This window comes from Aphis gossypii, chromosome 3 (genome assembly GCF_020184175.1).
Source record: "Aphis gossypii isolate Hap1 chromosome 3, ASM2018417v2, whole genome shotgun sequence".
Classification (NCBI taxonomy): Eukaryota; Metazoa; Arthropoda; class Insecta; order Hemiptera; family Aphididae; genus Aphis; species Aphis gossypii.
Window position 1 is genome coordinate 55,149,867 of NC_065532.1, and position 14,206 is coordinate 55,164,072.

A 14,206-nucleotide genomic window follows, 5' to 3' on the forward strand; every position below is an offset into this window, starting at 1 on the left:
TATTTAGGTGTACTATTTGATGAAAAATTAAAATGGAAACCTCATATTGATATGCTAATATTACGCTTAAGGAAATGCTTTTATATATTTAAAGAACTACGTAGTATATTAGACATTCCGTGTCTAAAAATGGTTTATTTTGCATTAGTTCAGTATGTCTTAATAGTTAATGTATGGCATATTACTGGACATATTAGTATGGGGCTCCGCCTATAAAAATGTACTTGAACCACTTAATGTAACACATAGAACTCTCATCAAAGTAATAACAAAAAAGCGGGCAAGTGAGTACCGCTCTGCTGTACATTAGGTGCCGTATGGATCATTATTATATTCTATAGGAGTGTTAAATTTGAATCCAATGATAGTTATCATTGTATACGAAAAACGATTCTGAACGAAGATGATTTGTCAGCCTAGGATATAATTTCCAGTTGTTGGTGAAAAACGTGGTTTATGTTTTAATGGCCTGAATACACCAAAATTTAAGTTCTTCTATAATTATTGTAAGCTAAACTTATGAAAAATCTTGTATTAAATTTTCAAAACTTTTTGGTCATCCAAAAATTTTATCGACCCTTCAAAAAAAAATTTTCAGAAAAATTGAAAATGTCAGTTGTCTATAAATAGCTCAAAAAAACTCAAAATATTTTGAAAATTAAATCAAGGAAATAAAATGCCAATCTAATAACTGGTAAAATTTTCAAGTATCTACGACTTACTTTTGAATTATAACAAATATCAAAAATCGTTTGAGGCTAAACCGTTATTTAACGCGGTTTTGTAAAAATTAAATTTCAAACATTCATAAAAATTTTTGTCTGAATCCGGTAGAGTTTTTTTACAGATATTTGAAGAAAAATGTATGGAGAACCTTGTACCAAATTTTCAAAACTTAGTTATAAAAGAAAAAATTTTATGATTTTTCAACTTCAAAATTACTTGCAAATTTTCGCGTTTTCGACAGATTTCGTAAAAACTTGAACTATAAACTCTTATAAAAAAAAAAATTGTGACTAACGATTTTTAATTTTTTTTAGCTACAATAAAAACAACTCATAAGGAACCTTGTATTAAATTTTCAAAACTTTTTGGTCATCCAAAAATTTTTTATCGACACTTTAAAAAAAATTTCTCAAAAAAGTCGAAAATTTCAGTGGTCTATAAATAACTCAAAAAAAGTCAAAATTTTTTGAAAATTTAACTATATACAGATACTACTGACATTAACATTTGGTGAAAATTTCAAGTATTTTCAGTGATTAGTTTTTGAATTACAACCATGAAAAAAAATCGATTTGGTCGAAAACTGGTTTTGCGTAAAAATTGCCGTTTTTCGTCATTTTTTTTTGTTTTTCTCGATTTTTTTGAAAACTGTTGGAAAATGTTAACTTTTTACCTCTATAATGCACCAAGGATATTCACTTTTACATCGGAAACCACCCCCATAGTTTGAAATTTGATTATTTCGACTACTTATGCTGTACACAGACACAAAAAAAAAACACATCATTGTAAAATCAATACATTCATCACTTCGTTCAGAATCTAAAATATTTATAATTCCGAAATTTATACAAATACTATATTCCAAAAATTAAAAATATTATCATTGGAACAGTTATACAATAAAAATTCAATTTTAAAAATATATATGAATAAAACGGTTTATGAATCTCTGAATATGTATAAAACAAGAGAAATGATTAATGGAAATTTAAATGTAACCAAACATAACACATCCTTGATGAGTAATTATTATATAAACAGAGGGATAAACCTATTTAATCGACTACCAATAATTATCAAATTGATCGATAATGATGTCAAATTTAAAAAAAAATATTAAAAAATATGTATATGCAGTTCTTTGAAAATCTTGTTTAATATCCGCCTTTCTTATAATACCTATTTTTATTTGTTATATTTTTAGGACTTGTTTCGGTTATTTTGTATTCACATTTATAAATATTATGTATTGTAAAATTGTGAATAAATTATTGTAATTACATTAAGGCTCCCTACTCTTACCACAAGCTATTGCTTATAGAGAATAGGTATCAACTTAAATGATAATTTAAAATTTAAATGTAATCATTATTATTACAAAGTTGAATTATTATTATTATTATTTTATAAAAGGTAATTCTATGCATATAATATTTTGTGCATAACATTATTATACATATAAGTATTATTTGTTTTTTTTTAATATATTGTATTCATTTTTTATCATTTATTAATTTAAATCTTATAACATTAAAACAAAATATTGCAAGTCAAATGTTTTAATAAAACAGATTTCAGTCAAAATAATTACATAAGTATTATGTATTATTAGTATTATTAGTATTACTTTTAAAGTACTAATCAAAATATTTTTATACAAATCTCATTATAAAATTATTTTTTTAAGGGTTGTTTTCTATATTATTTAGTTATTTATAAAAGGTAGCTTTATGCATATAATATTTTATTATAATACCTCTAATTATTATTTTTTGATTTTAATATATTGTAATGATTAATTTATCATTTATTAATTTAAACAACACATTATATATTACTATCTGTATATTTTAATTTCATATGTGTAATATTTTTATGTAATTTCAATAAGTATTATGTATTATTTGTTGTTTTAAATGTATCAATATTTAAAAAACAGATATAATTTGTATGTATTATTTTTTAGTGATAATATTATACAACCTAATTGGTGTCTCATTAAAAGTAAAAACATACTTCGATTTACTAACATTTTTTTTGTTTTATTTAATTGACAAATACAATTTGTAAAAATAATAAAATCCTGTATTCAAAAATCTATTTTATTTTTTATTTTTTTTAAAGTGAGAACTTCATTGCACGCGTTTGGTTGGGGACCTATTTCGTTGAACGTCCCACAGTGGAGTATTTGTGAATAAAAGCTGGCCATAAGTAAAAAAAAAAACAGCTTAAAATCATAGCAACGCTAATTTTCTTAAAGTTTATTATGTAAAACGGGACCTTATGAACATTATGAATCATAGTTGTTAATGGCAACTTAAATAAAGCGTTCAAAGTTCAATAGGCATTGCTCATTTTATTTCTTGTTGTTTCGTTTAACGTGTACTATTTAATACTCAGTATGCGATTAAATAAGTATTTAATAGCGGTTTCAAATAATTATTATGTATAGGGTAGAAGATGAGTTGATATTTAGTTGGTTCAATGACATATAATTTTTTCATATTGTAATTTAACATGTCATTTATTTTTCTTTATAAAGGATTTAATATTATTTTGAACAAATCTTAATGTGTCGAGCGATGTCAAGCAAAAATGTTAGTTTCAAAATATAATGTAGACACTAAGTATTAGATATTTGAAGGAAAATGTTCCGCTCATTCACGCCATTTAGATAAACACCACTTTAATAATGCGGCGCACGTGCAGGGCCGTATTTAAGATTTTGGCGCCCGAGGGCAACAAAATTTTAACGCCCCCTCCCCGCCACTTTGCTTATAATTAAATTTAAAACTAGTTGGTAAGTAATACTACTAATACTTATTATAGGGATTTGTGGTGTCTGTATTAAGTATTTAAATAAAATAATAATAAAAAAAAGCTAATGCAGTGGCCTGGTAAATATTATTAATATATTTAAAAATGTAAAAAATAACAGAATACTATAGGTAATATACTAATAAAATTTAAAATAAACATAAAATATTTAACATATTATTAAGTACATTATAATATATAAAATAATTACTTCAGTTTTTTTTTCTTGCTAGGTAAAAAATAACAGAATACTATAGGGGTAATATACTAATAAAATATAAAATAAACATAAAATATATAACATTCTATCAAATACATCACAATATAAAAAATCATTACTTCAGTTTTTTTTTTCTTGCTTGTTTTGCCGCAAATGTTTTTATCACATCTGAGTAATTTAAGCTCTTTGTAAGAGTAGCTTCTATGTTAAGAACTGCAAGACTATTAAGTCTTTCTGAAGACATAGATGATCTTAAATAATTTTTTATTCTACGGAGTGTAGAAAAAGACCTTTCGGTTGAACAGTTGGAGGCCAAATTACAAAGGAACATTCTTAAAGCTACATCAACATAAGGAAAAATTGTAACTAATTGTTTTTCTTTTATAAATTTTCTCATATCTAATAGGGTTTTAGGAGGGTTGTTGGTTAATTTTAGTACACTTTAAAAATGAACACATTCATTTTCAAAGGATTCATCTAGATCTTGTTTGTAGATAGTTCTCATTTTTTTTGCATCTTCACGTATTTTTGAAGGGTCTAGTTTATATATTTTTAAAATAAAGCTGTATTTAGATATTATACTGTCATAAGCAGATTTTCTTTTGTTGAGTTCAACTGTTAAATTGTCACATATGACATAAAATGTATTAATTTTAAAATTGTTTTGGCTATCAAATGTATGACCAGGATCATTGGATTCATCAAAATATTTTTTTCGTTTTCTTTGTTTATTTTCAAATTCCGGAATTTTATCACAATCTATAAATTTTTCTTTTGCTGCGTCTTCATAGGTTTGAAACATTTCTCGTACAGATTTAACATAAGCAACTAATGTATTATATAACTCTACTACAGTACTTAAATCTATTTGAACAGACTGTAATAGTTTACTAGTTTTATTAAATGTATGAAGTACATCATTCCAAAACTCGGTCATAAATGATGTTTCTAGTCTATTAAGTTGTCGAAGTAGTCCATCAGCTTCTGACCTTGTAAGTGGTTTTTGTAGTTTATCATGTTTTAAATCTAATAATGCTTTTTTCATTCCAGCCCAATTTGTTTTCAAACTATGGCAAGCATCATCTCGAGCAGACCAACGAGTATCTGATAAACTCTTAAGAGTGGAATTATTGTATTTTTTTAATAAGCTCCAGCGAAAAGTTGAAGATGAGAAATAAACATATAGGTTTTGGATAAATGAAAAAAAATTGTTTGCTTCTCGCAACAACTAACAGCACACATTCCAATGAGATTTAGCGAATGAGCGGAACAGGGAACAAAATCAGCTAAGAAAATAACATCTTTAATTCTTGCTTGAACACCGGAATAAATGCCAGACATATTTTTGGCGTTATCATAAGACTGGCCCCTAAGAAAACAAACATTTAAGTCATATTTTTTCAATATAGAAAATATAGCATCAGTTAACGACTCAGCCTTATGCCCAGCATCGTCAATGAACCCAATAAAACGTTCCACTGGTTCTCCATTTGGTAATACATACCAGATACCTTATAATAAAAGAAAGTTGGTCAATGTGAGTTATATCTGGGGTTGAATCAATACTAATTGAAAAGTATGTTGCCACTTTGACTTCTTTAATTATTGTTTCTAGGACTTTTTCTGACATTATACTTATAAACTGCTCATAAGTATAAAAAGATAAATATGATGTATTTCCTTTACCAGGATTCCCATATTTACTTATATGCTGAGACAAAAAAGGATCATATTCTGCAACTAATTCCATTGCCATAATAAAATTACCACTATTAGCAACAGAAGATCCATACTTTTCTTCAGTTCCTCTAAATGGTAATCCATGACTAGCTAATGACTTTACTACAGAACATACTCGAGTTAGCACATTAATCCAATAATTTGTCTCTATTTTTAACTGACGAGTAATTGTAGTGTCTATTCGGCCTAAATCAGTTGCCCGTTGTTTCATTTTGTATACACAAATTTTATGTCCTTCTGAGTTTTCATGTTTTTTCAATTTTTCTGGATATTTCCAATTTGAGAATCCTTTTTTAGAATAAACAGTCTGGTTTTCAAACAAATAACAAGGGATACAATACATCGATCCATTTGTTTCTGAGTAGGATAAATAATCTCGTTGGCATGTCTCTCCATTGACTAATACAGTTTTAAACCAATCTTTATTTAAGTACCTATTAAAAGTCCGATGACCTCCAGATTTATGTACAATGAGATACTCTTTTTTGGAATGTGTAAAATCTGCATTTATATTTTGGCTGAATCCATTTCTACAAATATAATCTCTTGTTTTCTCGTCTAAATTCCACAATCCTGGATCAGAACTAAAATTAGCACAAATTAAAAAAAAAATAATAATTACTAATAATCGCTATTTGCTATACCTATATGGCTATATGTTAAAAATTTAAGTAATTTATTCTCTAATAATCTATTTAATTGATATTTATTTTTTTTAAACAACATTAATTGGTTAGGTTTAATTTTAAATTTTACTAATTTTACATAGGAGATTTACACAAGTCAACAAAGATAAATAACTAACATTTTTATACAAATTGTATACATTATAAAGAAATATTTTAAAATATTGTGAAATGACTCACCCTGGAATATCACTGGAATCTGGTTTATGTAAAACATCGATATCCAGATCAATATTTCCAGTCTTATTGAGTGATACTTGACTACTTGTTTTCTTAGACAATACCACAGACTCAATTTCACTTGGTAACCCTTCATTTTCTTCATTGTTAGTTCTAAAATGACAATAAAAATTTAAATTAAAACTAATACATATTCTTATGATATAATCAGGCTAAGTGAAAAAACAATTAGGTAATATTGAAAATATTGGCATTTTAATTTATTTTTCATACAAGGTTGGTTTCAGTCAGCAAATATAAAATGCCAACATTATTTATAAATATGTAACTTATTATTATAAAAGAATATTTTCAAACATATGAAATTACTTACAATGGAACATCATTGGAGCCTGCTTTATGTAAATCATTAATATTTCTAGTGTTGTTGTGTGATACTTGACTACTTGTTTTCTTAGACAATACAACAGACTCAATTTCACTTGATGACCCTTCATTTTCTTAATTTTTTTTAAACCAACAAAGTGTATAATAAAGTTATTGTATTAATGTAATTTTAACTAAATTAATATTAATTATTTTAAAAATGTATTAAATGTAACTAGAGAGCTAGATTATAAAACATAAAACTAATAACCATCAGTTGCTAAAAACACTTACCTTTTATTTCTTGTTTTGAAAAAAAATCAAATATTTTTGGAAGTTTTGAAATATTATTTTCAATTTGCAATTTTCTTTTTTTGTTTGCAGCTCCGCTAAGTTTTTTTTTTTGATTCATTATATATAAATAATAAATATATTAATTATAACTATATAAGTATAATATATTTTAATATGAATCTTATAAATGAAACTTTAAAATAATAAATCAGTTTTAAAGTGGACTTCACAAAACAGCACTATAGAAGACAGAACACAACACAGTACAATTTTGACGATAGTCGATATGGTTATAATAATATAATAATTTATAGGAACGATCAACGAATGAACGCAAAACAATAAAACATTAAACAACATTATTATTATCGTATGATGGTCTATGGCTATGGGTATAAATTGTTGTACATAGCAAACCGTAAATATTGTGTCTATGGTTTTACCAGTGATATGGGAAGTACGGGCGATACGACTAAAAATAAATAATACCCGCCGTGACCGTGCTCGCCGCTATACTCATCTATGACGGAGGCCGAAGTAATATTCCGCAGATTGGGAAACAAATAACAATTTACTATATTGTACGATTGTTAATTACCTAATATTTAGTATTTTGTATTATAATATTATATTTTAATATTAATATAATTTATAATTTTTCCGAAAACTTTTTATAGTCCCGCAAAAATTTTGGCGCCCCCTTGATATATTCTAGGGGGGCTATTGCCCCTCCGAACCACCCCTTAAATACGGCCCTGCGCACGTGACATTATATTTAAATAATTTAGATATGTCGTTGCAGCTAACGTAATTATTATTATCTATACAGATAAGTAATTGTTGTTTGACTGCGATAATACCTGGAAATATAATCATAATAATATAAAAGTAAATAATAATTGCCAGTCGTGGATGTTACGTTGTGATAGTATGAGCGGACGCCTTACAGTTTGAATAAACGTAGTTTATGTACACTGTACAGCGATCGCGAACATGGCATCAATTGAACCAGGTAGAATATTATTTTTATTTTTTATTTTATTTTTTTAAATGTTAATTGTAATACTTTTCAGAAGTACCAACAACATTAAAGGCAATGACTAGAAAAACCTTATACGAACTTGTACGAAAATGTTCAGAAAAAAATCTTGACAAAAAATTATCGTACATGGAAAACGAGCTGATTGAAATAACAAAATGTCCGACAGGTGAGCACTTAACACTAAGGCGTAATTTAAAATATTTTAAATCTGAATTTAAAAAAAAATGGTCAGCTGCTAGCAATAAAGAAAAACGGTTTTTAAAAAATAATGAAAAATGGCTAAACACTTCCATAAAATTAGTTACCTGGACAACACCAAAACCGGGTCGTCCAGTAAAAGATTTCGGTGAATCGAGTGATCGAAGTAAGAGACGTAAAACTAAGGGCATAAGAGAAACTATTTCTGCTGATTAGTTGACTTTTGCAGCCAGTATGAGTCAGCATGCTGCAGGAAATATTGATGTGTCTAAAATGATAAAAAAAATTACACTTACACCGACTAGAGCAACAAAATATAGAAACGTTTTAGCATCTGTAGAAAAATCAAAAGAGAAAGAAAAATTTAAAAAACACACACCATCAGAGGCTTTAAGTATATTTGTAGAAGCTAATTTATCAAAAAAGCAATATGAAGTTATTCATGCTGCTAATAAAAATATTTATCCTTGTTATTCATTAATAAAAAACGCAAAACAAGATTGCTATCCAAAAAAAGAGTCGATGAATATTAAGGAAACATGTGCAGAAGTCAACCTTTTTTGACAAGATTTGCTAGATCATACTTCTTTACGATTGTGTAAATATTTGGAAGAAGTTATAGAAAACTTAACAGAAGAAGAAAAACATAATTTAGAACTTATATCGAAATGGGGCTGTGATGGATCTCAACAGTCACAGTTCAAACAGTTATTTGAGAGCAACGAACATAGTGATGCGAATATCTTCCAAAGTTAATTTGTCCCTTTGAGATTAATATGCAATATTGATGACAAAAAAAAAGTTGTATGGCAGAACCCAGTTCCTTCGTCTACAAGATTTTGTAGACCAATACGCATTCGTTTTTTACATGAAACAGTGGATATTACTAAAGAAGAAATCCAGTTTATTGAAAAACAAGTAAGCAGTCTGAACTAATAAATCTGACGTACCAACAGCTAGTGGTGTTTTAGTACATATAAAACATATATTACTACCGACAATGGTTGATGCAAAAGTATGCAATGCAGCGACAAGTACATCTTCTACTATGAGATGTTACATATGTGGAAATACCTCGAAAAACTTTAATAATTTAAATATTGAAAAAGAAATAAATAATGATGCTTTGGAATTTGGGTTATCAATTCTCCATGCTAGAATTAGATTATTTGAACATATTATTCATTTAGCGTACAAACTCCCAATTAAAAAGTGGCAAGCCAGAACAAACGAAGATAGGATGATTGTAAAAGACAACAAACTTAGAATACAACATTTATTTAAAGAACAAATGGGGCTTATAGTTGACATACCTAAGGCAGGATTTGGTAACACGAATGATGGCAATACATTCAGGCGATTTTTTACCGATCCAGATACATCTTCACGTATCACTGGAATAGATATAAACATAATTAAAAATTTTAAAATTATATTAGAAGCAATCTCAAGTGGTCATAGTATAAACGTAGAAAAGTTTGAAGAGTATACTACAGATACGGCTAAACTGTATGTGCAATTATATGGGTGGCACCCTATGTCACCCACATTACACAAAATTTTAATCCACGGGGCTACAGTTATTTCACATGCGATAGTACCTATTGGTCAACTATCTGAGGAAGCTGCCGAAGCAAGGAATAAACACTTCAGATTGTATCGACAAAACTTTTCAAGAAAATGTTCACGAGAGGCTTGTAATAATGATGTTTTGAAGAGATTTTTGTTAAGTTCGGACCCATATTTGAGCAGCATCAGACCAAAACCACAAAAAAAAGTGTGCCTTTTTCAAGTGAAACATTGAAACTTTTTCTCCCGGAGCCATTAGATGATGTATCACCAACAGAAAATATAAGCGAAGAATTTAATCAAAAAGACGACGAAATGGATGATGAAAATTGTGACTAACGTGTGATTTATTATAAGAATAAACATTGTTATTTGTAAAAATTTGTTAAAAATTATAAAATTATAATCTAGTATTGTTTTTAAACTCATTTCAACTTAATAAATCCTTAAAAATATTTTTGGCCAGCTTTTTTGTACGAATACTCCACTGTGCGTCCGTCCGCGTCCGGCCGTACACTGCACATGCGCACTAGATGATACAATACTCTATAACAGCGGTTCTTAAACTTTTTATTACGCGGACCCCTGATGAAGGACATTTTTAAATCACGGACCACCTTATTAATTTTGTTAGGAATTACCATTTTTTTATTAAAAAATATTTCATGTTACAATTACCAATATATTTAAAAGAAAGGTAAAAAAATATTTTGTTAATTATTTTTATTATATTTATTATAGTTATTACATTAACATTTTGTCTTACATAGAAAATTAATAATTGTTTTACTTTTATGATATTTGAAATTAATCTTATAATTTAAACTTATTATAGGTATACTTAATGTGAAGGATGATATTGCATTTCTGATATTAATTTTTCTATATTAGGCTCAATATTTGAAAGTTTTAATCGAAGTTCGGACTTTACGTTTTCCAAACGATTGCGAAACTTGTTTTTGACATTGCAACGTGCTCTGATACTTATATTAAATATTATATATAAATTACTTCCATTATCTATCGAAGTTGCGCAACAGTATAGAACATTATTTAAGTTCGTTAAAGTTTTAATTATTGATGAAGTTAGTATGATAGGGGTGGAATTATTAGCACAAATTGATTCTAGACTTAAACAGATAACAGGTAATTTTAACGATAATTTTGGTGGGCTTGATATTATTTTGATTGGAGATTTAAGGCAGTTACCACCAGTACGTGCAACAATAACTTTCAAACAACCAAAGCAAACTCACATTAGTCCAATTTTATGGCGTAACTTAAAATTTTACCAATTAACACAAGTCATGCGTCAATCTAACATAATGTTTTCATCATTGCTTACAAAAATTGGTGACGGCAGTATTTTGAATGATGATGAATTAGCCTTGCTTGAATCCAGGGATTTTACAAAAGAAGATGCAACTCGTTTATGCCCACACGGGACAAGACTTTTTTTACAAATGAAGCAGTCACACAATATAATAATTCGATTTTACAAGCAACAGAGAACAAAGTTACTTCAATTGCAACAGGCGTTATTTGCGGAACTAATAATACTGAACAGCTTAATTTTGTCACCCAAAATTTTCATAAAATGACAGTTATAGATACAGGTAGATTACCATATGAGACCACTTTTGTTTTAAACAAATTTTATCTTATAACTACGAATATTGACGTTTCCGATGGATTAGCGAATGGTGCAATCGGTAGATTAGTTCACATAGAATATAACGAAGACAAAATTAAGCGCCTATGGTTAGACTTTCCTAATTCACCAAAAACTGGATTAGAAATAAGACGTAAATCAGCAGCGTATGCACAACAGTGGCGTGCTCACGGGGGGGATCAGGGTGTCATATCCCCCTTCTTTGGATTTTTTCGCAATGATTTATTGTTTACATGAAAAAAATTTAGGTTTAAAATTCAAGATTTCGCTCGCAGATCAAAATGAATATCCCCTCCCATTCAAAAAAGCTGTGCACGCCACTGATGCACAACAACATGATATTAGTAGACTTGCGGTACCGATATTACCGAGAGCATCATCAATCCCGCTTAATAACAACAAAACTATCGTTGCAAAAAAACAGCGTTTTCTCTTGATCCCAGCTTGCGCAATGAAAATTCATAAATCCCAAGGGAGGACGTTTCCGGAAATGGTTTATGAATATGACAAAAAGCATTTACAACAGTTGCTTTACGTAGCACTATCGAGAGTTACTAGTATAGATGGACTGTATTTAGCTTCTAGTAAAAATGATTTCAAGTTTTACCACGGTCGTCGATATGATCCATCAATGTCAGTACTTGTTACTGAGTTTCACAGATTGTCTTTAAACTTACTATAAACAATTGATAACGTGCTACGCGATTTCATTTTGACAAGGAAAGGCTTATCAATTTTTACTATCAATTGCCAAGGTCTGCAGAGTCATGCTGCAGACATCATCGATAGTGTTAGTTTTGTATGTAATTTTTTACTTATTTCTGAAACAAATTTGAGCGAAGAACAATCTATTGACATACCAAATTTCAATTGCGTGGTAAAATTTAAAAAATCAAATACAAGAACTGGGGGAGTAGCGATATACCATAACGAAAATGATTCAACTACTGTAGTCACTCCTCATATAGATCTTATAATGCAAAACATTATGACTACAACAGCAGCTGTATCTGAAGTTGGCGACATATGTGCTACATGATATACCACTAATGAAGGCTGCAATATTATTTTAATTACAGTTTACATTTCACCAAATCAGACAGTCGAAAATATAAGAAAATTCTTGCACTTTCATTTGTTACCATACAATGAAGCTGTTTCACTTATTTTAAACGAAAAGTATCATGAATTACCTCTTATATTGACAGGAGACTTAAACGTTAACTTTGCTGATACACAAAAATCACAGCCTCTATTACAGTTTCTAAAAGATAATTTTAATTTGACAATTAATAATGATCCATTGCAATCTACAACAAGATATGGCACTACATTAGATGCAATTTTCTTTCGATTTCTCGATACTTTCGAATCAAAAAAAAATTATATCCTATTATAGTTATCATAAGCCCATTGTTTCATCAATTTCTTTAGAAAATAGACAAAGTACTACGATTGAACCTGTAAACGAAAATAATGTTGATGCTATGTACATTTGATTGTTATATTGTAATAAAATATTTTGCATTTAGGTATAATAAAATAATGACTTAACATTGATACAATTTTATTATCAATTATATTTATCATATCATTCCATCATAATATCCATTCATTTAATCCCCATGTTTCTACCAACTACAAAATCAATAACTTGAAAATGTAGTTCTCACTTTTGTGGTATGTCCCGCGACGCACCTGTTTTAGATTCTGAACGAAGTGATAAATGTATTGATTTTACAATGATGTGTTTTTTTTTTGTGTCTGTGTACAGCATAAGTAGTCGAAATAATCAAATTTCAAACTATGGGGGTGGTTTCCGATGTAAAAGTGAATATCCTTGGTGCATTATAGAGGTAAAAAGTTAACATTTTCCAACAGTTTTCAAAAAAATCGAGAAAAACAAAAAAAAAATGACGGAAAAACGGCAATTTTTACGCAAAACCAGTTTTCGACCAAATCGATTTTTTTTCATGGTTGTAATTCAAAAACTAATCACTGAAAATACTTGAAATTTTCACCAAATGTTAATGTCAGTAGTATCTGTATATAGTTAAATTTTCAAAAAATTTTGACTTTTTTTGAGTTATTTATAGACCACTGAAATTTTCGACTTTTTTGAGAAATTTTTTTTAAAGTGTCGATAAAAAATTTTTGGATGACCAAAAAGTTTTGAAAATTTAATACAAGGTTCCTTATGAGTTGTTTTTATTGTAGCTAAAAAAAATTAAAAATCGTTAGTCACAATTTTTTTTTTATAAGAGTTTATAGTTCAAATTTTTACGAAATCTGTCGAAAACGCGAAAATTTGCAAGTAATTTTGAAGTTGAAAAATCATAAAATTTTTTTCTTTTATAACTAAGTTTTGAAAATTTGGTACAAGGTTCTCCATACATTTTTCTTCAAATATCTGTAAAAAAAACTCTACCGGATTCAGACAAAAATTTTTATGAATGTTTGAAATTTAAATTTTTACAAAACCGCGTTAAATAACGGTTTAGCCTCAAACGATTTTTGATATTTGTTATAATTCAAAAAGTATAAGTCGTAGATACTTGAAAATTTTACCAGTTATTTAGATTGGCATTTTATTTCCTTGATTTAATTTTCAAAATATTTTGAGTTTTTTTGAGCTATTTATAGACAACTGACATTTTCAATTTTTCTGAAAATTTTTTTTTGAAGGGTCGATA

At 28.1% G+C, this 14,206-nt stretch overlaps 1 protein-coding gene across 1 annotated transcript; it reads right to left on the reverse strand.

Moving 5' to 3' along the window:
- Positions 1 to 4,208: 4,208 nt before the first annotated feature.
- Positions 4,209 to 7,552, reverse strand: LOC114132255 (uncharacterized). The gene is made up of 6 exons (XM_050203881.1): positions 7,522 to 7,552; positions 6,746 to 6,872; positions 6,373 to 6,525; positions 5,453 to 6,090; positions 5,000 to 5,277; positions 4,209 to 4,880 (listed from the first exon to the last, which is right to left on the reverse strand). Exons 1-6 carry the CDS (start codon positions 7,550 to 7,552, stop codon positions 4,209 to 4,211), a joined length of 1,899 nt encoding a protein of 632 aa, XP_050059838.1.
- Between the last annotated feature and the right edge of the window lie 6,654 nt (positions 7,553 to 14,206).